Below are 25,371 nucleotides of genomic sequence, written 5' to 3'. Positions count from 1 at the left end.
GATCCAATAACAAATGTTCTGTTTTAAGAAAATTTAATTATAGTAGTAGTTCGAACGTCGTTAACTCGTAATAATAATTCAGAAAAATGTTGTTATTTAATCACGTTTAGAAAGCTAATTTGTATTAATGACGCTAACGACAAGGAGGAGGGTTAGTGTTATGGGCTTATTTATTAATATATGGCCCATTTAGGTTATTAGCCCATTTATCAAAATTATTCGGCCCGAGGTCGTCTCCAATCTCACGCCACCGATTCCAAACGCCAACCCTCTCGAGTCTTGTCTCTCTCCAATCCTTTCCTTGGCCGCATAAACGCAACCATCGTCGTCGGAGCTTTGATCTTCACCGACTGAAAAGTATGTCTGTTTCCGATGAGGAAGATGAGTGTTTCGCTCGATTCCTCGAATCAGAAGTCTCATCGGTATAAAAATTTCTCCGTTTATTCAAATTTTCGATTTCATTTAGGGTTTAGTAATTTCTTCTCCATCAATCTTTGAATTTTGTAGCTGAATCTGAAATTCTGTCGAGATTTTCCCGTTCCCCTAGTTTTTTTTTTCATTTTTGATAACTTCAGTTCCTTGATCTGTAAATTTGATCTTATATGCATACATTTGAAATTTTTGAAAAATCACATAATTTTTGTTCATGTTCTTCGATTGATGTCCATTGTGATTTTGCTCTTGTTCAGCGTTGTCCTGTGAAAGGTTAGATTATTTATTGATGCTTTGGTTTTTGTAGGTAGAGGATAAAGAAGAAACGAAAGAACCTGAGGCAAAACGGCAACGTATTGAGAAAGGCGAAACAAAGGCTCTAGAGAAGGATGAAGATCAAAAGGAAAATGGTAACAAAGATAAAACTGATGCAAAGAGAATAGAGAGTGGAGTTTTCACCAATGTTCCTACTGAGCTGTTTCGTCATATTCTCAAGTTCTTATCTTCGGAGGTATATACTATATAGTTCAAACTCGAACTTTATTGATGTTTGAGGATTGCTTTTAAACTAAATTGTTTGAATGTCATTACAGGATCTTGTATCATGCTCCTTGGTTTGTAAATTTCTCAATTTTGCTGCGGCTGATGAATCCTTATGGCGTCGCCTGTAAGCCTCTTCTTGTACCCCTTATTGTCGTTGATAATCTTGTTTTCAAAATCAATACTTTGTATTCAAAAACGATGTGATGATCTTATTGGTTGTTTTTTGTTTATATGCAGGTACTGTATCCGGTGGGGTCTAACTCTTCCAAGTAGAAAGTTACGTGAATCTGCTTGGAAGAAGCTTTATATTGATGTGAGTTTCTCCTTGGTTTTTCGTATAAACTTGTTAGATGTTTCCAAGTAGTATTACATTGCTGAAGAATATACAGTGTTAGTTTGCGTTGCTAGTAGAAGTCAGATCATATATATTTTTAAGTGATTCCTTTCTCTTGTCGAATTTTAGCGTGATGAACAGGACATGATTGAACTTGTCAGAACCTGTCCGTCGGATTTCAAGGAGTATTACGTACATATGCAAGCAGCAAAGAGAAGCCAAGCACCTCTTCCGTCCCAGGTAACTATTTATAATTATCTGTTTATGTTTTAGGACAAATCATCACGTGAAGAATTTTCTCATGTTCTTGTTTGCAATTTTTAGATGGTGGATGACCGGATAATTCTTGACAATACTGTACTTGAACAAGTTTCTCTATGGAAGAAAAGCAAAGGACTTACTGATAAGGCTGTCACTGGCCATATTTGTTTGGGAACCAAATGTTCATACCATCAGATTGACGACGTGTTCATATGCAAAGAGACGGGAAATGTTCATGGTATGTAATGAAATGCTGTAAAATGTAACTTTGTTACTGTGTTTTACTCTAAACTTACATAGTTTTTATGGTCTTTATAACAGTATGCGATGATAACTGCAAGGAAGTAATACTGAGTCCAGAGGGTGACCTCATGGTGTGTACTATCTCAGGAGTTTGTTCTGATACTTTACTTGTACAAACTGAGCCAGACGCAGATGGGTGTTATGAGGAAGAAGCTGAACTAGAAGCTGAAGTATTCACAGATAAAAGCCGATTAGGTACACATCTATCTATCTCTTTCTCATATCTCTCACACACTTCCTTTTCCAAATATTATTTTTATTTTCCAACATAAGTGAACTATTTGCGTCTTCTTTTCATCGCAGCCCGAGCTTTTGAACTTGGCTACAACTGCGATGATGAGCAGGAACTGGAACGTACCCTGAGGTTCTGCTGAGCAAAAGTCTCGACCTTTTGTCCAATTTCATAAGGCCTACTTTCTGTAAGGTCTTCTCTCTCTCTCTCTCTCTGACCTGATTCTGCCTGGGTTCTGTGGAGTTGAAATGAATCAAATGTAGCTCTTGTTTTAATCAGTCAGCTTTGTAACGTATACATATATATCATTGTATGTGATTAACATTGTCCTTAAAAAGTGTTACACCTAGTAATTACGTTCCAACTTTATCAGTAAACCTATTGGTAACTAGTAATTTGCTCCCGATATTGGTTTTCTCATTAATTTTTATAGCCATTCTTTGTTCATTTAAACCATATTACAAATTTGTCCTGGTTAGAACTGATTATGATGACAAATCGATGATTAGTTCAAAATGAAGTTTATAGCAATATATTCTAATAACTATACATCAATTATCACCACTGATGTGTTTGAATGAAAAATGAATTGATAATCTTAATAAATGTTTGATTTTATAGATAAGTATAAAGTATGAATGGATTTAGAAAATTTTAGTATTTAGTGAGATAAGCATAAGCAAAACTAGAAAAATGAAATTATTATTAAATAAATTCATTAATACACATTGGCAATGTGACATTGCCTAAAATCAAATATGTACTAATTCAATTAATGTTAATAAGAATTTTTTGGATTCGATTCTCTTGCGAAAGTGCAAATTAAAAGACATTCTTATCTCCTACGTAAACAGAATCACGCGTCCATTGCGCGTTCTCGCAACGCTAAAATATTTACGTTGGAAAATATTCTCATAATTCTCTCCTTTGCCCCCACAGTTTAATATATTTCATAAACACCCCCACGAGAAATTAAAAACCGTTCCAAATTTGAAAAAATACAACAAACAATTCATGAAAATATTCAATCTATAAGCAAAACATTGGTAGTGTTACATGTGTCGTCCTTCGTGCTGAAAATTTGGATAGCATTGTTAATTATGACAACGTAAGTGTAGCCTGTGATTCATAGTAAAATATAAGGACTAAAAATAAAAATATATCTTTTTTGGAAATCGTACCGCGTAAGAAACATGTATAAATACCTATAAGGTCTTATTTTTTTCTCTTCCAATTTCGTTTCGACATATTTCGCGATTCGTCTAAGGTAAAAAAAAACTCATCTTTTTTTCTTTTAGATCGTTAATTTTTGATCAGCGATTCGCTCTTCTGATCTGTGTTCTTTAAGCTTGTCTTCTCTCTTGATTCGATCTGCTGAAAACCTAGAAATTTTTGATTTTTTTGTTTGTTTTGCTCCATGTGTATGGGTATATTTACGATTTTAACAAAACAAAAATATGAATTGAGGTTTTTTATTTAGCGAATTGGGTTTTAATTGTTCACATTCGTTTGGCTCTCTCGAGGTGAGTGATAAAGTATAGAACTTTCTTATGCTTAGGATCTTAAATTCGAGTTCTTTGATTTACCTGTCATGTGTTATTGATTGATCTCATTTATATTGTGTCTGCTTGATGTTTAAAGCTTGGTGTATGCAATTTGATTGGGTTTACTGGAGATTGATCTGTGACCTAATCAATGAGTGATAACATTGCTGGTTCATCTGATTTCTCATCTGGTGTGTCTGCTCGATTCCCTGAAGAAAGTTTGAAACTCAGGCTTGGTTTGTGCAGTTTGATTGATTTATCTCATTACTTGACTCTGGTGTACTTGATTCTTTGATGAAAGCTTGAAGTTAATGTTTGGTTTGTGCAATATGATTGGGATTAACTGCATTTGATCTCTGACCAAAATCAGTGATTAATTACATTGCTTGGTTATCTCATTACTTGAGTTTGGTGTTCCTGCATGATCCCCTGAGCTTGAAGTTCATGCTTGGTTTGTCCAATTGTGACCTAAATTGATGTTTTCTTGTGGTATCTTTTCGTAGGTTTTGTTACTGATTGAGAAAACATGGGAGGTGACAATGATAATGACAAAGACAAAGGGTTTCATGGGTATCCTCCCGCTGGATACCCACCCCCTGGGGCTTATCCACCCGCTGGATACCCACAACAAGGTTACCCTCCACCACCCGGTGCTTACCCGCCTGCAGGTTATCCTCCGGGTGCCTACCCACCTGCTCCTGGTGGTTATCCTCCCGCCCCTGGTTATGGTGGTTATCCTCCAGCTCCTGGTTATGGAGGTTATCCTCCTGCACCTGGTCATGGTGGTTACCCTCCTGCTGGCTATCCTGCTCATCACTCAGGTACTGTGTTTCTTTTGCTAATGGTTTTTTTCTCCCATGTAGTTTGCCAGTTAAGTGTTGTAATGGTCACTGTACAAACAAGTTAAAATAGGAGAAGTTGTTTATATGTTGTTTTGTGATTGTCTGTATGTTCATTGCTAAAATCTGAGATTTAGTATCATATTTGGTGTTAAATGTCACTTTGGTTTCTTTATTCATGCTGTTATTTATACTTGTTTCAGGACACGCAGGAGGAATTGGGGGTATGATTGCAGGTGCTGCAGCTGCCTATGGAGCTCACCACGTAGCTCATAGCTCTCACGGTCCTTACGGACATGCTGCATATGGTCACGGTTTTGGCCATGGTCATGGCTATGGCTATGGTCATGGTCATGGTAAGTTCAAGCATGGGAAGCACGGGAAGTTCAAGCATGGGAAGCATGGAATGTTTGGAGGAGGCAAGTTCAAGAAGTGGAAGTGATCTAGTTAATACCTTTTGTGAATCTGTCTGGACTGACCAATGTTTCAAATAAGCCCTAAACATTATATAAGTTGACTTTCGTCGGTTAGATTGCTGGTTCGAGTTGGAATAATTGAAACTTAATTAGTATCAAATCTTATTGTGTACTTTAAAGCTATCGTTGGCTTTATAATGACAGATTCTGGTTTCGGTGTGTTGTTTTAAGATTTTTGTATATACTGTTTTTTACATTGCTTAAGCTTATAGAAGTCATGATTATGATTAATTGTTATCTTAAACAGACAAATCACTTAATTATTCTCTATACTATATACAAATATATACAATTAGAGCTAGATTAGGATGAGTTTACAACGGGTTGAATCAACTTACGTTGGTCCATCGCAACTTCTCTACTTACACTTGGCCAGAAGGAAAAAAAGAATAAACGAAGGAAAAAAGAGCTTTGATTTTGAGTGAGCTTTGGTGTTGTGGCATATGAAATGCTCTGTTTTTGTTATTAAAAATATATAAATGGCCAGACCTGAGTTGAGGGAAAGTTTTGGTGGATGATGAAACTCCATGATCCGAATTCGATCTTCTTGTAAACAAAAACACATTTTTTTAGGAAGTTTGTTAGTTGGGTTTTGTTCCAATTGGTTTACATAGTTAGAAATGCAGACGGCTTGACTAACCACTGCATTAGTTAAAAGGCGCTCCAAACTCGGATCATGCAATATGATGGCCCAATTGAGGATCTCACGGATCTCATGAATTTCATGGTCCGTTCAACCTGAGTCCGCTCGTAGATCATATCCATTGAATCGTTGAGCCACAAGAGTAGTTTACTATGTAGCATCTCGGTGCGTTCCTATTAGGGGTAACTGGATCACCTGATCTTCTTTATTTTGACACGCTTTTTATCAAAAAAAACTAATCAAAAAAAAAACTCATATAAATGGTGTTTATGATTGTTCTTCTTTATTTTGACACGCTTTTTATGTATAGCAAAAATCTAATCATTGTTCAAGAATGTGAATCACATTCAAAACGTACAAAATAGTATAACATTCATTGATTAGAATGAAAATTCGGTATACAATACTCCATGTGTTCCTAATTAATCCAAGCTTTTATACGTAAAAAAAAGTTTCAAGAAGATATAATTTTTTAAATATTTTATGCATTTTATTAGTTACTGATAATGAATACTAATGGTTTTAGAGTTACAAAAAATTGTTAATCACAAAAAATGATGTATTTATAATCAACTTCTTTGGTTTTTACTATGTGTAAAAAATCTAAAAAATTGGATTAACTAAGAATAAAGGGACTATTGATTTTTGGTAGAATTAATCAAATAACATTAAATAACTGAGGAAACAAAAATTAAGTAACAAATTAGTGAAATGGTTTCGGAATAAACCAAAGACTTTCTAAAACTAAAAATGTGGATTAAATATTTCGACACGTGGACTTGTTTAGTCAAAAAAAAAAATCAAAAGTAAAGACTTTCTGAATAGATCATTGGATTTTCCAAAGTTGGCATGTAAAAAGAAATAACCGTAGAGAAAACAAAAATCACCCAAAATAATGGCTTTCGAGAAAGCTAAGAGGTACTACAGCAGGAATATTCTTGTGATTAAAATCTTGGACTTAGAGTGTTTCATTTAATTAATTAGTGATTGCAAATTTAATCAATTAATGAGTTGGCTTCCTTGTATTGATTCGTCCTTTCGTTGTACGTATGACGTACTTTTTTGCATTATCATAATTAACCCTAGAAAATCAGATGTCTTCCACTTTTGCTTTGTGTTTAATTGTATTTTCTTTATAAAGTCAAAATATGAATCACATCATCAAGATATCAAAATGTGGAGTTCTATAAACTAATCCGTTGACATACCACTAAACTTTATTTTCACAATATATGTATGTGCAATTTATTCGGAAAACAGTCACTTTTAGTACAATAATTCAAGAATTTTGGTGACACAACGTTATTTTTTATTTCGTTTTCATCGTAATTAAAATATACATAGCGTACAAATTTAGAATATATAATCTAAAAAGATTGATTGATATCAAATATAGCTTAGCTCCAATATGTTATGATGACTATACTTCTTAATGTTTCGCTATTTTTGTTTTAACTATTAATCTTTTAGTAAATTTTTGAAAAGATTTCTGCTCAAATTATAGACCAAGTGAGATTCAAAAAATGTGTCCGAAAACAAGTTATATGAAATCGTCAGTGTCTGTAAAACTCAACGTTCATTTTTGGTATGAAGGTTATTTTAAAATAAAAATAAACTAACCCTGAAGTACTTTTTGTATTTGAACATCAAATAGACAGTGGTGAAATTATTTCTTAATAGATCATAAAAAATTGTTTCAACTCAAAAAAAAATTGTTTATTTAATTTCTTACATGATTAATACGGAAAAGATTAAGTATATATTAATCATCAAAAGAAATCTATTCAAAGATTTCTCAAATTTGCAAAATACATAAAACAGAGTAGAGAATGTTTTTGAACAGTATACGACTATTAAGATCGTTTTACATCTACTATTCTATTTAATGTAAATCTTGTTTATGTTATATATGTAAGTAAGATCCGTCAATCCAATAGAATGCAATTAGATTATAAACAACAAAATTAGCGGTGGGGAATTGGGCATGCTGAAGAAAACCACTTATTTTAAGAGGATAAGATAGTGGTTGGAAATTCATTTAAACAAATTGCTCATCAATCAATCAATAAACTAAACAAACTTAATCATGTTTTAATATTAATCATCATCCAATCACATGATTTGGCTAAGCTGGATATCTACTTATACCCGATTTGCCGCGTCAGCACTCACATTATAAATATCTTTTTTTCTAATGTTTTTACGAGGCTATCGAAAATTGAAGTACGTATAGTAGTGGCTATATTATTAAGGTGCTCTTACAAATTTCCTCAATTATAAACCATTCGTTGAAAAATCTAGATTTTATTTTTTGTCTTTTGGACAAATAAACAAAAAAAGAATATCTAGATATAAATAGAAATATCTTCTTAAAATGGCATAACATAATAGGCTATTTACAGTATCATCCTTTACCTTATCTGAAGTATGCGTCCCAATGCAATTTGTAAATTAAAAACACTCGACAACAACCAGACATTGACTAAAAATAGCATATGAGCATATGGATTTTAATATGCGCTATATTTAAATAATACACTTTTTTCCTGAAATAAACAAATAATAATAGTTTTGGTGTGACAACTGGCATCTTACGAGCCACGACTACTGAGGAAAGTCCCTGGTTTCGATCAAAACTGCTTTGACAAGCCCATTGTTCTGTTGTTCTTTATTTATTTATTTCCCCATATCCATACGTTTACTTCAATTTAATGAACAATTGATATTGATAATAAAAAATGACATTATTTTTGGTTGTTTCTGTTGTTTGTTTTTGTCTTCTTGGCTATTTTTGTTGATTGCATATTATTAATGTTTTCTTTTCTGAACGATGTTGTGTATTAATGTTATTTGTCAGATTTTATATATAAATATTTCAAATATTGTCAAGAATTTTGTTTATTAGTTAGGTCGAACGTCATTATCTCTCTATATTTATTTATTTATTGACTTTTTACACCTTTACTATGAAAATATCTTAAAATGATTTTTTTAACAAAGTGACTGACATCACATGAAAAGTATTTACAGGATGTTTATTTTGACATGTAATTTTACACTAAAATGTTTATGGATACACCTTTTATATTTGAATCTTAAGTATTTAATTTGTGATTGTAAAGCTTAAGCATCTTGATTATAAATTACAAAATTTTGGCAAAGTTTATTTATTTAAATAACTGTTGCAAATGTTATTTTTTGAATTGTTTCCCAGCTTACCTTAGTTTTTCCCTATAATAGTTTAAATTTTTTCGTTTACTATGTAGGTAGTAAGCAGCGATTCATTAACATACTTTTTATATTAAAAAGCATTTCACGGATAACTTTTCAATTTAAACTTTTGTTACCGTGAAAATCAAAGTCTATTATTTACAATTATTTTATAAAACTTTTTCTGTCAATAATTATTGGAAAAAAAAATCAATCCAAGAGTTGACTTTAATACCATGCCCAAGACTGGGGTATTCAATATGTGTTCAATATTTTGTGGAATATAATATGCATGGAGAAAATGCATAGATTGTAAAATGTAATGCATAGAAAAATATAGGATATGATTGGGTTCAGTTATTTATGTTTCTTTTTTCTTTCTTTCTTTTTTTGCTCCCGAAGCAATCAATATTCAATTATGAACCACGACGTCCGTACTCCATACATTACCTTCTTGTACGTGACCCCATTTAAAGTAGATTCCCTTTTCTTCTAGCTAACTGCTTGATAATTTGATTCTCATAGTACAGCCATGAAAAACTATTGTAATTTAGAAATTTTAATAAGTTATAGTATGTCTCCATCTTAATCTAGAGAAACAAACTTGAGTAGGATATTACAGAACCCGATATTATATGTATCGAGAAGATTGAGTTCTTGTGTTTTAGCTAAAAGATCAACCTCTCGATTACTTTATCAACAAAAAAAAGAAAAGATTCCTCTTGATGATTATCTCCCATTTTCTTCAAATATAAAATATGAATGACTTGAAATGACTTGATACATCCAACTATCAGGTTATTGCTATGCCATATTGCCATTGCTTTAGATGGCATTAAATCTACACAAAATGTTACTCTAGTGTAGCCAAAGTGTGTCACTAGTTTTCAACATGCATCTCATAAAATTAGTTTTAGGCACATTCTCATCTCTAATCTCCAAATTTGCTTCTTTTGTTATCCAAATACTAAGGTTCATAATTTTTCTTAAACCCATAACGAGAACAGGATAAAGCAAATTATTTTCTGTTGCTCACAATTTTGTCTCAGAGTCTCGCAAAATCAACTAGTAGAGAGGCTACCGAATCCATTTCCACCGTGTCTTCTCATGTGATTAATTAAAATAAGATTTACTATTCATTAGGATAAATATTAGCAATCTTTGTTGGTGAACAAAAAGAAGAATATTAATAATTTCTTATTACAGTTACAAGTTGCAGGTTTGGTACAGACAATCTAACTCATCATTGTCACATCATATTTTTATTTTTCCACTTTAATTTACTGTAACTTGATACCGTGTGGGGGCAAATACAGAAAACAAACAAGACAATAACTTTTGAATGTCTTTATAAAAGGAACCAACATAGGAAATTAGTAGTATTTAAGATTTGTCTAATTCCCCTCAACTTGTTGTCGTAACATATAATATTATTATTTACATGATATTTTTTATTTTCCTTAATGAAACTTTACTTTGCTTTTTCCTTTTAATGAGTGAAGCTTTTCATAAAACGAAAATATTCACAAGAGTGATGTTGACTGAGTGGAAAACCACGGCCACACGTTAAGGAAATGATAAAAATCGGATCATTATCCAAGCTTGTAAAGATACATCTTATTGCTCTACCTATGTCGTTATTAATTACCTTTTACAGTTATCTGGGTAGTAGGGCTAGGGTATGACTAATTGACTAGAATCACCTTATAGATGAATTTAATATACTAATTTCTCTGAATTTAGCTAATATATTACCACTTGGGTTAATTTAAAAAAATTATTGTTACTATTTTACGATTGCTTACTGTTTATCACAATGCATATAGTTATTTGTTTCAGTTTTGTTTTGTTGTGTAAAATTTAAACAGTTACTCAACCTTCATGTTATTCTTACTTTTTTTTACTATTTCATTTATCTTCACTGCTCTAATTATTATAATTACTCAAAAATTATGTCAATTACACCCATAGTTTACCCTCTACCTATTTTGATTAATTTTGTTATTACATTTGACTGTTTATTTTTGATAAAAAAAAAAAATTATTTGACAATACAAAAATTTATACGTTTGATGATATTTCGTTTGTACCATTAATTTATATCCCTTCGTTTGTATTATTTTTTGTTTAACTCCATCGGTGACCGGTGACATAGATAGAGATAAAGAGTAACAAAAAAAATCTTACCCCCAAAAAAAATAAAAAGAGTTACCAAAACGATATTTGTAGTACTTAAAAGTCGCAAGTAAGTAAACTAACCACTCTCAAATGTTAAGCTCGTATTTTTTGTTTGTAATGATGTAACTAAATATATTATCTGATATATAATAGTATTCAAATATATTGCCATATCACATTTTTTTTTTAGCTTATATTATAATTTAAGAAATTATATACCTCTAATATGGGAGATGATAAATCGAAATTATATTCAAATAGATAAGAAAAACACATCTATACAAGGTTGGTTTAGTTAACCCATTGAGCTAAATTCAAACAAGTATGAAGCATCCAAGTTAAAACCATTCTATATTCTTAAAGTAGTTTTCACATTAAAAAAATTATTATGATCTTTACGCTTCGAGGTAATAAAGAAGATACTTCTCTCTTTTCTTCAATTTTAACCTATTTCTTATAAAGTTATTTTATGAAAAACATTATTATTAAGTTGACGTCACACTTAACAAATTTGAAGAGTATATAAATTTCACATGGAAAACATATACAAGCACAAATCGTGGGGAAATTCCTTTTTTCTATATACACAGCTACATGACTACATATGTAAAAACCAGACATATATACACAATTCAAACGATTTGAATATGTCCGGAGATGTTTAAGAATAGGTTTGGAATACGAAAACCCTAAGAGGCGTGTCAAATGAGAGTTGTGGACACGTGTAAGATAAGGATACGTTTACAATTCATTGCACGACTCTAAAATGTTCACCGGCTACGGTTAGCCGGTTAGGCGTTAGCCTCCCTAATTGCTACTTTATTTCACAATTGTCTTCAACTGTAATTTACACACAAATAACATGACGTGGAAAATGAAATTTATCTATGAACAATGTATGATGTATATATGTATATACGACTATACGTAAGCCGGTTCAGAGACTTACAATTTACAAAATCAATAATTTTCAGGCGGCCTCCATGTGTGAATATTTCATTTGAATATGACGAAACTCATCATTTGTAAAGATAATAGATTTGTATTTATCGAGATTTGGTTATATTACATATACATGAATTTGTTACTACGTTAGATTTTGTATACGTGCATACGCCATATTTTGCCCAAAAAGTAAATAAATATACGCATATACGCCATTTATATAACAATTAACTATTGCTAGATGCTGGACAAGAATCAAGAAGGGAAGAGAAGATTTCCATTGCGAGAACAAACAAATAAAGAGATAAAATTTGGCACATTTATAGTATTAAAGTGAATTAACAAAATATAGTATATTGCAAATATGTTTTTTATTTTATTTTTGAACATAAGATTTCCTCATCGGGAAGTAGCCAACGTAAATCCAAGTAAAGTAAGCTTCTGTCACGCACGCAAATAAAGGCATGTTTGCACATGTTCAGAAAAGATACCGTCGGTCTAAGGTACAAAAAGCATTGAGCTTATGACATTCCTGCTATTTGTGAATATTTTCATATATTATAAAATTTCACTCGTGTATAGATTGTGAAATATACAGTACACATAGTACACTGTCCACTTCTCAAGTGGTGTTTACAGCAAAATTGGTCAAATTAAATTTGAAACTGAAAGAAAAAGTTACTAATGAACCTCCAGCTGCAAAAGAACTTAGGGAGGTCATAATGATGAGGGAGATCGATTTCGAGTCGTTAACAAATAGCTATTCGAAAATTTGTCATATAGATCTAACATATACTTCAACTTTTTATTTTTACTATATAAAAAAGAATTATTTCTACTATTATTTTAGTATGGTTGAACACTTTATATATCTATCCCATGTACGTAAAATTGTAAGATTATCCTTTTTTATATAGATTTTTTGGAAGTAAGCATTTCAATATAACTTTTCCCTTTCTAAATATTATTTATTGAGAAAACATAAAGAAATTATTCTAGTTTATATATAACTAATAAATATTAAGCCTGCTCTTACTCCACGACGGTGTTGCTAATAGCTATAGCTATAAAACACTTTTTATCAATAATTTGGAATATATATTTAAGTGTTTATACTTGTTTGGAAGTTGATGCATGAGTGTATGAATGGTTGAATTGTAATAATAATATAGGTATATATATACCAAAAACCTAATGAAAAAGTTGCATTCAAATATTCTAATAATTTTTTTAATTGTGTAGTTTTAAAAAAATAATATAAATGCAACGGAATATCAAAAGCTCATGTTTACTTTCTTTCTTTCTTTCTTTCTTTGTGTACCTTGCGCTACAATTGTTTTTGCTCAAACACAAACAAAGTATTACTTTAAATGCAACGCAAATTGTGCTTTGTCGTGAAACAAACACATAAGCGGGTTCCCTTACTTTTTTACGACAACACACTTGTAACACTTACGTACAATTAATGAAGAGAATACTAAATGTCATCAATCATGTTTTCACTTTTTAATTTTTTATGTATATCCAACATACATAATACTTTTTTTTTTTTTGGGCACATCCAACATACATAATACATATAGATTTATATCCGGATAAATTCTGGATGGAAAATAAAACAAATAATTAAAGTGTCATTCCAAAGCTGCTAGATCACAACATTTGGCTTAAAGCATGTACTTGTATTGTAATGTACCGTAAACAAATTATATTAATTTTATGAAGTGTATAATGTATCAACTAAATTGTCACTTTGAATATATTCTCTATATTAATACGATACAATTAATAATACCAGCATGATTGCACATTTGCACGCCATTCTTGATAGATAAATTCCGTTTGACAATCATATAATATAATTAAGTATCTATATACTATAATACAAAATTTAATTTGATGAAGAAGTCGTACCACGGCACTGCTACGTACAATGAGCAGCAAGAGGCGAGATCTTATGCCGCGTAACGATGCAACTTACATATTTATTCAACCGCGTATATATGTTTCTTGTTGAAAGACATTAAATTTGGAATCGTTCTATGATTAATTTCCCCAACTATATAGTCACTGAATACTTTTCAAATTTAAGATTTTTGTATTTATTAAATTATGGGGAGATGTGGATGTTTCTTGAATATGAAAAGTCACATATATATTCTTATCTTCAAAAAGATTTATATGGAGGCCACAACCTTGATAAGACAAATGTCACTAAACTATGTGTTGATCATAAGTTTGTCGATCTCTGACCGATTTTGACTGCCTCAACATTAATTTTCTTGGGTCAAAGTGTATAGTTGTATTGTGTTCGTTTGCGCTTCGTTAAAGTGAAAATATGTTATCTTTAACTTCTGGATCCATTATAAATATTATCACTATTAGATTCTAGATAAAAGTAGAATTTTCTAATTAAGCTATAAAAAAGTTCAAGATTTACACAATCCATGCATATCAGATTGTTCCACATTAACTTTACGTACTATAGTTCGTAAATTATATGTAATCATTTTTTGGGGTCAAACTTAATATGTAATCTATGGTGGGGCACATGATTCTATATATTTTAGGTGAAATAGTTGTTAAAATTAATATGTACTACTTAATGTATTAATTTTACAAGATGTTTGGTGATAGTTAGACTTCTCTAACTTCCAAAATTAATAAGGACGTAGACAAATAAGTATTCAAGTCTTTGGTCCTAGATCCCTCAAGAAATTTTATGTTTTTATTTCACAGGCAGAAAGTCAATTTGTATTATATAGATACAAAACAAAAGTCAATGAATATTAAAACTCTTATCAAAACTATAATACTTATTTCATCAATAATTTTTGTAAGTTAAACCTACTTCTATGATTTGAAAAATGAAAGTCACGTTTAGCAAAAGAAGAAAAATGAAAGTCAAGTTTTATTTTTATATGTAATCTGATTAAGTTCTAAGCACATATATAGGTTTTGATTTTTGTTGGGGTCAACCACATAGGTTTTGATTAATTCGTATAAGCTACTAATAAAGTAATAATATATGGCTGTAATGCAGGGCGAACGTGGGAGAGAAATTAGTATCTATGAATAATTAAGTTAGTATAACAAGTGGGCTTACTATTACTGACATATATAATCATAAGCTACTAGATCATAAGTAATTAGTCCTGAAAACTTGGATTATCTGTCTTTTGTTTTCAATGACCACACGTGGGTTTTCCCATTACCGTTTAATCACTAGTTTCAGTTTTTCTTTAGTGCAAAAGTAAAATTTGTTATTCAAATGACTTATTACGCATAGAATTATACCAGAGAATAATTTAGTATGAACCAAGTGAAAAACATAAGTCCTTTTAACTTAAGACATTTTTTCAGTCAAACAATTGTAATCATTTGTTAAAATGACAAATATATCTAATGCTATATAGTAATTATGAATATGTCAAATTGTCTTCCTTTAGCAACAAAAAAAGAAAAAGAATGTCAAATAGTCATTTAAATATTAATTTTAATCTTTGTAAATTCTTAAAACTTATTATTAATCTTTTTATTTTTTAACAATGGGGTTTTAATAATTTAAAAACTTTTTAGAAAACTATTTCGTTAAAAATACAACTCTAAATCTTATTTTCAAGATACTCGGACCCAAATCATACATACACTTATATCATCATTCATTAATCACTATTGAATCCTAAACAGAGATAAACACAAGAGTGTTGGACTTGGTTTTAAAGAACTAATAGTATAATTCCATGAAGTGTATAGCGTTCCATTAACATGGCAAAACATCTAATAAAAAAAAACCGCCCATTACCTCCTTTCCTTTGTCTATACTTAAGGGCCAAAATTGCCCCTTTCCTTGACTTAATCCATAATTAATTAAAGAGGCATAATTTAATTAACGGTGGCTAAATTTTTGGTCAAAATCTCACACGCTCCTTTTTTTTTTTTGCATGCTCTTGGACACGTGCTCTCGTCACTCTCTCTCAAATTAGCTGGCTCCAAAAAAGGTTCCTTTTAGGAAACTCCCTTCTCCAATTTGTTTCCTCATCCTTCTCTCTCCTCCACTGCCTATAAAACCAATTCATCTCTCCCACTTGATTTTTCATCTCCAACACAAAAACCAATCCATTAGAGAGAGAACTCACAAAACATACTTCGAATTCCCATTGTTTAAAAGACGAAGATAATGGATTTCTCCGGTTTGTTTCTCACTCTCTCCGCGGCGGCTCTGTTTCTCTGTTTACTCCGATTTATCGCCGGAGTCCGCCGTAGCTCCTCCACGAAACTCCCTCTTCCTCCGGGAACAATGGGTTATCCTTACGTCGGCGAAACATTCCAACTTTACTCACAAGACCCTAATGTGTTCTTTGCAGCAAAACAGAGAAGGTCTAAAAACAGAGTCTTCTTGAAAATCCTCAAAATTCAAACTTTGTTGTCTTACAAACAAAAAAGTTGACTTTTTTTCTTTATATAACTTGTTTTGATAAAACAGATACGGATCGGTGTTCAAGACTCATGTATTGGGATGTCCATGTGTGATGATCTCGAGCCCTGAAGCAGCGAAATTCGTATTGGTTACAAAGTCTCATTTGTTTAAACCGACTTTTCCGGCCAGTAAAGAGAGGATGCTTGGAAAACAAGCCATCTTCTTCCATCAAGGAGATTATCATTCCAAACTTAGAAAGCTTGTTTTAAGAGCTTTCATGCCTGATGCAATCAGAAACATGGTCCCTCACATTGAATCAATTGCTCAAGAATCACTCAATTCTTGGGATGGAACTCAACTCAACACTTACCAGGAAATGAAAACAGTAAGCCCCAACCCCTCTCTCTTAAAAACAGAGTGTCCCCTGTTTATTTTCTCTGTCTTAAAAACAGAGCATCCTCTGTTTTTCTCTATCACTATACTCTGTTTTATAACTGACACTTGAAAAAACTGTTTCTGACTAAATTTTGTTCATTTTTTGTTTCATCAGTACACTTTCAATGTTGCGTTAATCTCAATACTCGGCAAAGACGAAGTTTATTACCGAGAAGATCTAAAACGATGCTACTACATTCTAGAGAAAGGTTACAATTCGATGCCGATTAATCTTCCAGGAACATTATTCCACAAAGCCATGAAAGCTCGCAAGGAGCTAGCTCAAATCCTCGCTAACATCTTATCCAAAAGAAGACAAAACCCATCATCACACACAGATCTCCTCGGATCATTCATGGAAGACAAAGCAGGATTAACCGACGAACAAATCGCCGATAACATCATCGGAGTAATCTTCGCCGCAAGAGACACGACGGCGAGTGTTCTGACGTGGATCCTCAAGTACTTAGCTGATAATCCAACTGTTCTAGAAGCTGTCACTGTAAGTACACTTTTTTCAAAAGAACATTTGAGAATCTCATAAGGGAGTGGCAGTTCCGTGAATTAATGGGTTTTTGTTGGGTATTACAGGAAGAGCAAATGGCAATAAGGAAAGATAAAAAAGAAGGAGAGAGTCTCACTTGGGAAGATACAAAGAAGATGCCATTAACTTATAGAGTAATCCAAGAGACATTAAGAGCTGCTACAATCTTATCTTTCACATTTAGAGAAGCTGTCGAAGATGTCGAATACGAAGGTATGTACAAATAAACGATATGTTAGATCAATATGTTACATATGAAATAAGCTAAAGTCTTAATAATTGTATTTTACTATCTTTACAGGATATTTGATACCAAAGGGATGGAAAGTACTGCCACTATTCAGAAATATTCATCACAATGCTGATATATTTTCGGATCCGGGGAAATTCGATCCGTCGAGATTCGAAGTTGCGCCGAAACCGAATACATTCATGCCTTTTGGTAGTGGGATTCATTCTTGTCCAGGCAATGAGTTAGCTAAACTTGAAATCTCTGTTCTAATCCATCATCTCACCACTAAGTACAGGTTGGTACACCTTCAAAATGATAATAGTCCTTTTGGGAATTGACATTATTTTGAGAAGTGTTTTCTGATAAGGGGTGTTTTGGTAATTTGCAGATGGTCAATCGTAGGGCCTAGCGATGGAATTCAGTATGGGCCGTTCGCTCTTCCTCAGAATGGATTGCCTATTGCCTTGGAACGAAAACCATAGATGAATTACGAGAATACCATTTACCTTTCTTAAATTAGAAAGTGAGGAATTTTTTTTCTTATTTAAGAGGAAAATCTAATTCTTTTTTATAATAGAAATGAAAAGAAAGTAGAAGAAAAAAATCCCAAGTGGGACCCCCCAAGTGTATATAAGTTTTAGTTTATAAAATGTAGAGAATTAAATTTTCGGAGAAAAAAGAGAATTAGTTATATAAATGTTCCATGTGTATGTAACTTGGTTCATGCCTCTATATCTTTATTTTTGTAATTTTCTCAAATTGTAAATTCCTTTATTACGAATGTAATGACTGATGGAATGCTCATAGAGAATTTCAGAATTAATCTTTTAACAAAAAAAAATAAAAACAATTCAGCATTAGTCATCGTTTTAAGTAACAGAACGATATGTTTACTAGACTTTAACTAAAATCAAACGTTGAAATTTGCAGTAATCAGTAAATTAACTACTCCTGTTATCCTTTTTTTTTTGGGTCACACTACAACAATATTACTAATCTTTTTGTTTATGCTATTTTATGAGAAATAGTTGTAAAGTGAGGTGCTAAAATACGATATGATCGCATAATTTCCCACTACTTCCATAACTTTATTGTTCTTAGTTACACCCTTAATCAAATGTTTTAATTTTAACTGCAGTAGCATAAAAATATGTTCGCGATTTGATTTCTTTTTTAGTGATCAGGATCTTAGGTTATAATATGCAGTATGACGTCGCCTAATATATCATGTCTAATAGTTTACCATTCATTTGATTTCTGATGTAACAGTTTGATTCTTACGTAACAAATTATCATGAGACAATAAAAAGATATGATAACTGTAAAGAATTAAATACCTTTTGACATTCAAAAAAAGAAAATTAAAACATATCGTGAAAAGTTAAAAAATATCAAATCAAAGACAAATTTTTTTTGACTAAAATATCAATATCAAATCAAAGACATTTGGATCTTTGAGTAAACCAATTTTGAAATTATTTTATAAAATAACGTAAGAATTGGTAAAAGTCGATTCCATCTTTTCTACGGACGACTTTGACCATTTAGTCGTAAATTATGTGCCCATTCCGCCTATATTGATTAATTACTGGTGTATGAATTTTGGATCTTACATGAAGTTACTGCTACGGATATGATCGTCAGATGACTACTATAATTCTAATTAACATTTTGTTTATTTTTCTTTCGAGAATACATATTTCTAGTCTCCTCCATTGGTTGCTTTCATAATCATCTTTATTTACCAATTATATATTTATTTTACCCTTTTACTTAAATAAACCAAAAAACAAAATCAGAATTTGTAACATACTGATTTAGTGAAACTGTTAGATTATAACCCTAATTGAATGTCAGTTGGGGGTTCGTAATTAGCTTAACAGATTTTTGTTGTCATCTATAAATATTTGTATTCTTTGACTCGAACAAAGAACTCTATCCCCCAGCAAAATCAATGTATTTGACTCCTAAAAAATGTTTTTTTTCTTCCTTATAGTTTCTTTAGTTAAAGTATCTTATCAACCAATATTCAACCTCATACTTTCGTTATTAGGTAAGAATAGTATCTTTATTTTGACAACCGGAAGAATATTATCTAATTCCTAAGGATAGTATCCTTATTAGGTGATGAGTTATTAAATTTTATGGTTATATTGATTGCGAAGAGAAAACAGTGTCATAGTGCAGAAGTGACTGTACACTACAATATTAATTTGATTGGTTAGCTGTAATCCACGGTTTAATAAAAATTAGTCGGATAAATTAATTGTGATTAGCGAAGGAAGAATTGAATGAAGATACAAAATATCCAAATCGAGAGTTCACAAGAAGACATCAACTAGAATTCTATAACGAAATCAATTAGATAAACAGGTTCATCATAGAAATTCATACAATTGCATGTTCGAAAATATATTTAAAGAGTAAACTCTCTATTATAAATAGTGTAGGGGAAAATATCATCAAGAGTCAAGACTCGATCGAGAGAATGTTATATGTTGTTAATTTTGTTTTAGTTGATTCAAGAGGTATTACTACTTTTTAATTATTAACATGCATGGCACATACATACGAAAATAAGAAAATAAAAGACTCAGAAATATATGTGCCTATGTGGTTTGGGCTTGATCACTATAGAACTGTATGTGAATTTAAGAGCATAGGCCTAATTTTGGCTAAAAAAGAAGAAGAACATGGGCCTAATAAAAGCCCAAATATTATCAAAGATGGACCAACGGCACACAGATCTCCCCGCCTTTATATATCACGACGGAGATAAACTCAAGCCACGACGGTTCTCCGAGAGAGAGATTTTTTAAAAATCAAATTGCAACAGAAGAGAGATAAAAGGAAGAACCCTAATCGATTTCGCGCTCTGATTCGTTCTACTTTTTCCACTGATTAATCTCAAAAAATGGCGAGTGAGAGTTCGCAATCTTCCTCGCCGTCGTCATCTCAACCTCCGTCATCTGTACCTTCTCCGTCGCCGGGTAACAACGTCGGCGATACGTTTATAGGAAGTTTCATCAGTCTAATTTCTAAGTACGAGATCCGTTACGAAGGCATTCTCTACCATCTCAACGTTCAGGACTCGACGCTAGGTCTAAAAAACGGTACGGATTCGAAACCTATGCGATATCGAAATTCCTATTTTAGTTTTCCGAACATTGCAGAGATTACGTGTTTATGCGTTGTGTATTCGTAACCAAAACATCGAGTATATATATATTGTCATCACTTTGTTTGCGTTTGGAACTGGAAATTTGATTTTGATTCCGTTCTTGTGGTTGTTTATGTTTTCTGGATTTGGTATTAGATTCAAGGAGATGTAAGAGAGCTTGAGCAATCGTTTCTATGTAGTGTAGTTTCCAAATTTGTGTTGATATTTAGTGAAGAGTTAAAAAATTTGGTGACTCTAAGCAAAATCTGGAAACTTCTATGTTAGTGAATCATGAGAGGTGAAGTTACCAAGCAAATGTTAACTTGTATTGCTATTCAAGTGTGGCGTTCTTGTGTTCAATGATTGTCTATTGATTGGTTGTGCAGTAAGATCATGTGGAACGGAGGGGAGGAAGAAAGATGGGCCGCAAATTCCGCCATGTGATAAAGTTTACGATTACATTCTTTTTCGTGGAAGTGACATCAAGGTTAGTGTTCAGACTCTTACCTTATTAGACATTCTATGTTTGATGTATTGGAGTTGGTCTATATATAATGATTTATGTTGATACTTGTTTGTTGGTTTAGGATCTCCAAGTTAACCCATCTCCATCTGCTCAATCAAGACAAGAGATTCAAAGTGAACAAGACGTCAATCAGGTAAAGGCATTCACTTAGAACATGGAAATAAGAATTGTTTACTAAATTTATCACTTTTCATGATTTTTCAATCTGTTATTCCCCCTTTCTTTTTACAGTCCCCTCACTCTAGGCCAGCTATGACTATGAGCTCTCCGATTTCTGGCTATGATAGCGGTTATGGTTTGGGGAGAGGATCACAATGGATCAATACACCTGCTTTGAGTAGTAAACCGGTTCCTGTCACACAACATTCATCAGTCCCTTTAAGCTTCCAGCCTCCTTCAGCTAATGCTGGAAGTTTGACAGAATCACCAGTGAGCTTAATTGATTCAACTCAAAGTAATGCTGGTTCCTCGATGCCCATTCCTTCTTTTGTGCAAGGTAACAAATTTGCTTCCAGTGGTGTCCCTCTTGGTATGATGCAGAAGCCAGTTTCATCCTCCTCGACCATACCCAATGGTCCGCAGATTATTGATTATTTTTCTTCACCAATCATGGGGTTAGTGGATGATTCATCACAGGTTGTTACTCGTTCACCTGACGTCTCTTCCAATCAATCATACTCTTCCAACCCTTCTCCTCTTGGTCAAACACAACTCCATACTCCACCTGGCCTTGCTTCAGTATCCTCTAACCTTTCTCCACCTTCTGAAGCGCAGCTTTCTGCTCCAAATATTCAGAAAATTTACCCCAGTGCACCCCAGGCTATTGGTAAAGTTGTCTATGACCCTCAGTCTAATCATCCTCACCGATCTATACCTCATGAGTTACCTGCTGTGGCTTCTAATTCAGCTCCTGTGATTCCTGGTCCATTGTCAAAATCGCCTGAGTCATTTTTCGATATGGATCCGTCACTGCAATCTAGGCAGCAGATGGTATATAGGGGTCAAGAGATGTTTGCTGCAACTAACCCGGCATCAGCGAATGTGCCATCACAAAGTTTTGCTCCCAGAAATCATGCACCATTGCTGCCTCTTCCAGTTTCAGCTCATCAGGTATCTACCTATGTAATTCTTCTTCTGATGTTTTCTTGTAGATATCACACTTATGCATGATTTTCTCATGATTATCATAAAAAGCATTCATGATTGCATTGGTTCTTAAATCCATGATGTCATTGACACTAGTAGTGATACATTTAGCCTCTCTCTTTGTCTTGGAAGTGTTAAATTCAAAGCATTGCAACTTTGGTTTGTATCCTTTTCACACATTTCACTATTTCTCATTTGTTTTTCCTTTGGTTCTAAATGTGTTGCAGTCTCGGATCCCTAGTTCTAGCATTGAGTACACTGAAGAATTTGATTTTGAAGCAATGAATGAGAAGTTCAAGAAGAGTGAACTATGGGGTTATCTTGGAAGAAATAACCAGAGGAATCAAAATGATTATGGGGAAGAAACTGCGATTGAGCCAAACGCAGAAGGGAAGGTACATGTATTTTCTAAGTTTGATTAAATCTCAGCGAGATCTAGTTCAAGCTCTTAACATGACATATTTAATGATTTATATGATATTTCAAACAACGGTTGATATCTGTTTTTTGATTGTTGCAGCCTGCATATAACAAGGATGACTTTTTTGACACAATCTCGTGCAATCAACTTGACCGTGTGGCAAGAAGCGGACAACAGCACAACCAGTTTCCCGAACACATGAGACAAGTTCCTGAGGTTTGTTTCACATATTCTATAGCCACCAACCCAAGTTCTGAAACTATTCTTCTCCAATCGCAATAGTGTTTGCTGATGGAGTTTTTGCTCTCTTTATCTTTTTATTCAGGCATTTGGTAATAATTTTCAAAGGCCACCTCCACTACAACCAGGTCAGGGTGCATATCTCGCTGCACAAACCAATTACAGAGGCGGATACCATAATAACAACAACAACAACTACTACTCAAACTCGGGTTATGGTTACTACTCTGGTGGGAGAGGCCGAGGCAGAAACACACATTTCTGACCTGCTGAGTTTCTATCTTCCAAGGCTTTATTGGTCACTCGCGTACACACATTTCTACTCTTAGCCCTTCTTTAAAGTTTTAAATTCAGCTTTTTGGGTAAAAACAGTTGTATGGTTACCACATCGCGAGATGTGTAGGCATATCATATTGGCAAGTTCATGTTCCTTTTTTTAATCTGATGAACTTTAGCCTCAGGAGAGAATGTTTGTTCATGTAGAGAAAACAAAAAGTACTACGAACCTTTTTGGTAAACGCAAATCATTAAGTATATATATGCATCATATGTTCTGATATTTATTATTTGATTTACATATGTACACATTAGCGAAGTTAGTAAGACTTACAAGTTAAGAATTACGTTAGACATTATGTACAGAAGAAGAAGATTCCTTAAAATTTAGCAAGTATACAACTTTATCCAATTATGTATGTTACTTGCTAAGCCCATTTTGCCTTTACCCCAAAGTAAAGAAAGATACCAAGACTTTCCCCACCAAGTAGGGTTAAGTACCAAATCCTTCAAATTCCATTATCCTCTCTCAAACATTACCCCAAACCAACCAAAAGGCCAAGAACGTTGGTCCCAAAGCCTGAATGCTGTCTCATCGAACCCGAACTAAAATCCGATCTGGTAAACCCCATAATAATGCCCAGATTGACTTCTCGTCATGGTACCAGTCCTTTCATCTGGTGTGCAGCCATCATTTGTGCCATAATCTCTATTGTTGTAATCGTTGGTGGCATTATAGTCTTCGTTGGTTACCTGGTCATTCATCCTCGAGTTCCCATCATTAGTGTCGCGGATGCTCACCTCGACTTCTTAAAGTACTTGTTATATTTTCCGCAACTCTTCCCTTTATTGATCATGATGAATCTTGGCTCTCATTTATGATCGATATCTTTTTCTTTTCTCGGTTTGATTGATCAGGTATGATATAGTTGGAGTTTTGCAAACGCAGTTAACGATTGTGATTCGCGTAGAGAATGATAACGCTAAGGCTCATGCGTTGTTTGATGAAACTGAGTTCAAGCTAAGCTATGAAGGCAAACCTATTGCGATTTTAAAAGCGCCTGAGTTTGAAGTTGTTAAAGAGAAATCAATGTTCCTTCCTTACTTGGTTCAGTCATATCCAATACCATTGAATCCAACAATGATGCAAGCTGTAGACTATGCGGTTAAAAAAGATGTTATTACTTTCGAGCTCAAAGGTGGCTCAAGAACTCGGTGGCGAGTCGGACCATTAGGATCGGTTAAGTTTGAGTGTAACCTTAGCTGTCAGCTTAGGTTTAGACCTTCTGATCATAGTTACATTCCATCTCCTTGCACCTCTGCTCATAAGCATTAGAAACTCTATCTCTCATTTGTTTTACTTTCTCTTTCACTTAATTAGTTTTTATTTTACTTTTTGGGATTCATATATATTTTTCTTTCTAAAATAATTGCTGTAGGTAGTATTACAATTTATTCATAATGATATCAAATGAATATGAAAGAAATTCATGAAATTTCGATATTTTCGCTTACACGAAAATTTGACTTGAAGTGTATTTGATTGTTTGGAATAATAATGAAAGAGTAATATATTTTTGTAAGTTTTTTAATTTCAACTAAAATCACAAATGATGGATTTATTTTAATGTTTTGTAATTAAGAAAAATTAAATTATAGATAAAATTAATAAGTTAGGAAAAGTGGAGGGAATGAATGAAATTGAGCAAAAATGGTGAATGGGCACAAATGTTTGTTTTAAAAAAGAACTTTATGTATATTTGTATTTTGGTTTAAGCAGTTTAATGACCCCATAGCTTTTGTATATAATGTCACTTTATTTCTACATGGATTCTGTTTAACAATTCTTTTGTTTTTGTTTAATGTGTAATTCATTGATCAAAATGGGGAAAAATATGTAAAACTCAAGTGTTTTTATCGACGGCAGTAAAACAGAGACTTACAAAGATAGGAAATAGCTTTTAAAACAGAGCAAATAAGCAAAAAAGCTATTATCGTCCCATTGTGATATGTTTGAATTTTTTACAAGTA

At 32.7% G+C, this 25,371-nt stretch overlaps 5 protein-coding genes across 14 annotated transcripts; all 5 read left to right on the top strand.

Moving 5' to 3' along the window:
* The first annotated feature begins 158 nt into the window (after positions 1-158).
* On the top strand, positions 159-2,541 carry AT5G45360 (F-box family protein). The gene is made up of 8 exons (NM_123904.4): positions 159-422; positions 740-943; positions 1,026-1,099; positions 1,213-1,288; positions 1,439-1,549; positions 1,634-1,808; positions 1,892-2,068; positions 2,177-2,541. Exons 1-8 carry the CDS (start codon positions 360-362, stop codon positions 2,245-2,247), a joined length of 951 nt encoding a protein of 316 aa, NP_568643.1. The 5' UTR covers positions 159-359; the 3' UTR covers positions 2,248-2,541.
* A 419-nt stretch (positions 2,542-2,960) lies between these two features.
* Positions 2,961-5,231, top strand: AT5G45350 (proline-rich family protein). Of its 7 annotated transcripts, NM_001085247.2 has the most exons (4): positions 3,337-3,372; positions 3,747-3,885; positions 4,153-4,470; positions 4,692-5,212. In NM_001085247.2, the coding sequence occupies exons 3-4, from the start codon at positions 4,176-4,178 to the stop codon at positions 4,928-4,930; spliced, it is 534 nt and encodes a 177-aa protein (NP_001078716.1). In that variant the 5' UTR covers positions 3,337-3,372; positions 3,747-3,885; positions 4,153-4,175; the 3' UTR covers positions 4,931-5,212. The 7 variants fall into 7 exon arrangements, with proteins under 7 accessions (NP_568642.1, NP_001332035.1, NP_001078716.1 ...); NM_123903.3 differs by lacking the exon at positions 3,747-3,885 and having other exon boundaries at positions 2,961-3,372; positions 4,692-5,231; NM_001344612.1 differs by having other exon boundaries at positions 4,153-5,193.
* A 10,777-nt stretch (positions 5,232-16,008) lies between these two features.
* On the top strand, positions 16,009-18,498 carry CYP707A3 (cytochrome P450, family 707, subfamily A, polypeptide 3). Of its 2 annotated transcripts, NM_180805.4 has the most exons (6): positions 16,009-16,320; positions 16,427-16,745; positions 16,911-17,297; positions 17,387-17,552; positions 17,641-17,866; positions 17,960-18,498. In NM_180805.4, exons 1-6 carry the CDS (start codon positions 16,121-16,123, stop codon positions 18,051-18,053), a joined length of 1,392 nt encoding a protein of 463 aa, NP_851136.1. In that variant the 5' UTR covers positions 16,009-16,120; the 3' UTR covers positions 18,054-18,498. The 2 variants fall into 2 exon arrangements, with proteins under 2 accessions (NP_851136.1, NP_199347.2); NM_123902.3 differs by having other exon boundaries at positions 17,641-18,498.
* A 1,847-nt stretch (positions 18,499-20,345) lies between these two features.
* On the top strand, positions 20,346-23,624 carry DCP5-L (decapping 5-like protein). 3 transcript variants are annotated; one of them, NM_001344608.1, is made up of 8 exons: positions 20,346-20,684; positions 20,888-21,029; positions 21,118-21,218; positions 21,319-21,390; positions 21,489-22,367; positions 22,631-22,798; positions 22,924-23,040; positions 23,150-23,624. In NM_001344608.1, the coding sequence occupies exons 2-8, from the start codon at positions 21,023-21,025 to the stop codon at positions 23,327-23,329; spliced, it is 1,524 nt and encodes a 507-aa protein (NP_001332425.1). In that variant the 5' UTR covers positions 20,346-20,684; positions 20,888-21,022; the 3' UTR covers positions 23,330-23,624. The 3 variants fall into 3 exon arrangements, with proteins under 3 accessions (NP_001332425.1, NP_199346.1, NP_001332426.1); NM_123901.4 differs by lacking the exon at positions 20,888-21,029; NM_001344609.1 differs by lacking the exon at positions 20,346-20,684 and having other exon boundaries at positions 21,005-21,029.
* A 224-nt stretch (positions 23,625-23,848) lies between these two features.
* On the top strand, positions 23,849-24,919 carry AT5G45320 (late embryogenesis abundant protein). The gene is made up of 2 exons (NM_123900.3): positions 23,849-24,155; positions 24,259-24,919. The coding sequence occupies exons 1-2, from the start codon at positions 23,977-23,979 to the stop codon at positions 24,674-24,676; spliced, it is 597 nt and encodes a 198-aa protein (NP_199345.1). The 5' UTR covers positions 23,849-23,976; the 3' UTR covers positions 24,677-24,919.
* Positions 24,920-25,371: the final 452 nt, after the last annotated feature.

Source organism: Arabidopsis thaliana, chromosome 5 (assembly GCF_000001735.4).
Source record: "Arabidopsis thaliana chromosome 5, partial sequence".
Lineage (NCBI taxonomy): Eukaryota > Viridiplantae > Streptophyta > Magnoliopsida > Brassicales > Brassicaceae > Arabidopsis > Arabidopsis thaliana.
The sequence above is the reverse complement of the archived record's forward strand: the minus strand, read 5'-3'. Positions and strand labels throughout refer to the sequence as shown.

Coding starts and splice junctions, on each gene's coding strand:
- AT5G45350 (NM_123903.3), top strand. CDS start 4,176: ATGGGAGGTGACAATGATAATGACAAAGACAAAGGGTTTCATGGGTAT. Junction 4,471..4,691: donor CTATCCTGCTCATCACTCAG/GTACTGTGTTTC, acceptor TACTTGTTTCAG/GACACGCAGGAGGAATTGGG.
- AT5G45360 (NM_123904.4), top strand. CDS start 360: ATGTCTGTTTCCGATGAGGAAGATGAGTGTTTCGCTCGATTCCTCGAA. Junction 1,100..1,212: donor GAATCCTTATGGCGTCGCCT/GTAAGCCTCTTC, acceptor GTTTATATGCAG/GTACTGTATCCGGTGGGGTC. Junction 2,069..2,176: donor CACAGATAAAAGCCGATTAG/GTACACATCTAT, acceptor TTTTCATCGCAG/CCCGAGCTTTTGAACTTGGC.
- DCP5-L (NM_123901.4), top strand. CDS start 20,486: ATGGCGAGTGAGAGTTCGCAATCTTCCTCGCCGTCGTCATCTCAACCT. Junction 21,219..21,318: donor TTCGTGGAAGTGACATCAAG/GTTAGTGTTCAG, acceptor TTGTTGGTTTAG/GATCTCCAAGTTAACCCATC. Junction 23,041..23,149: donor ACATGAGACAAGTTCCTGAG/GTTTGTTTCACA, acceptor CTTTTTATTCAG/GCATTTGGTAATAATTTTCA.
- CYP707A3 (NM_180805.4), top strand. CDS start 16,121: ATGGATTTCTCCGGTTTGTTTCTCACTCTCTCCGCGGCGGCTCTGTTT. Junction 16,746..16,910: donor CTTACCAGGAAATGAAAACA/GTAAGCCCCAAC, acceptor TTGTTTCATCAG/TACACTTTCAATGTTGCGTT. Junction 17,553..17,640: donor CGAAGATGTCGAATACGAAG/GTATGTACAAAT, acceptor CTATCTTTACAG/GATATTTGATACCAAAGGGA.
- AT5G45320 (NM_123900.3), top strand. CDS start 23,977: ATGCCCAGATTGACTTCTCGTCATGGTACCAGTCCTTTCATCTGGTGT. Junction 24,156..24,258: donor GCTCACCTCGACTTCTTAAA/GTACTTGTTATA, acceptor TTGATTGATCAG/GTATGATATAGTTGGAGTTT.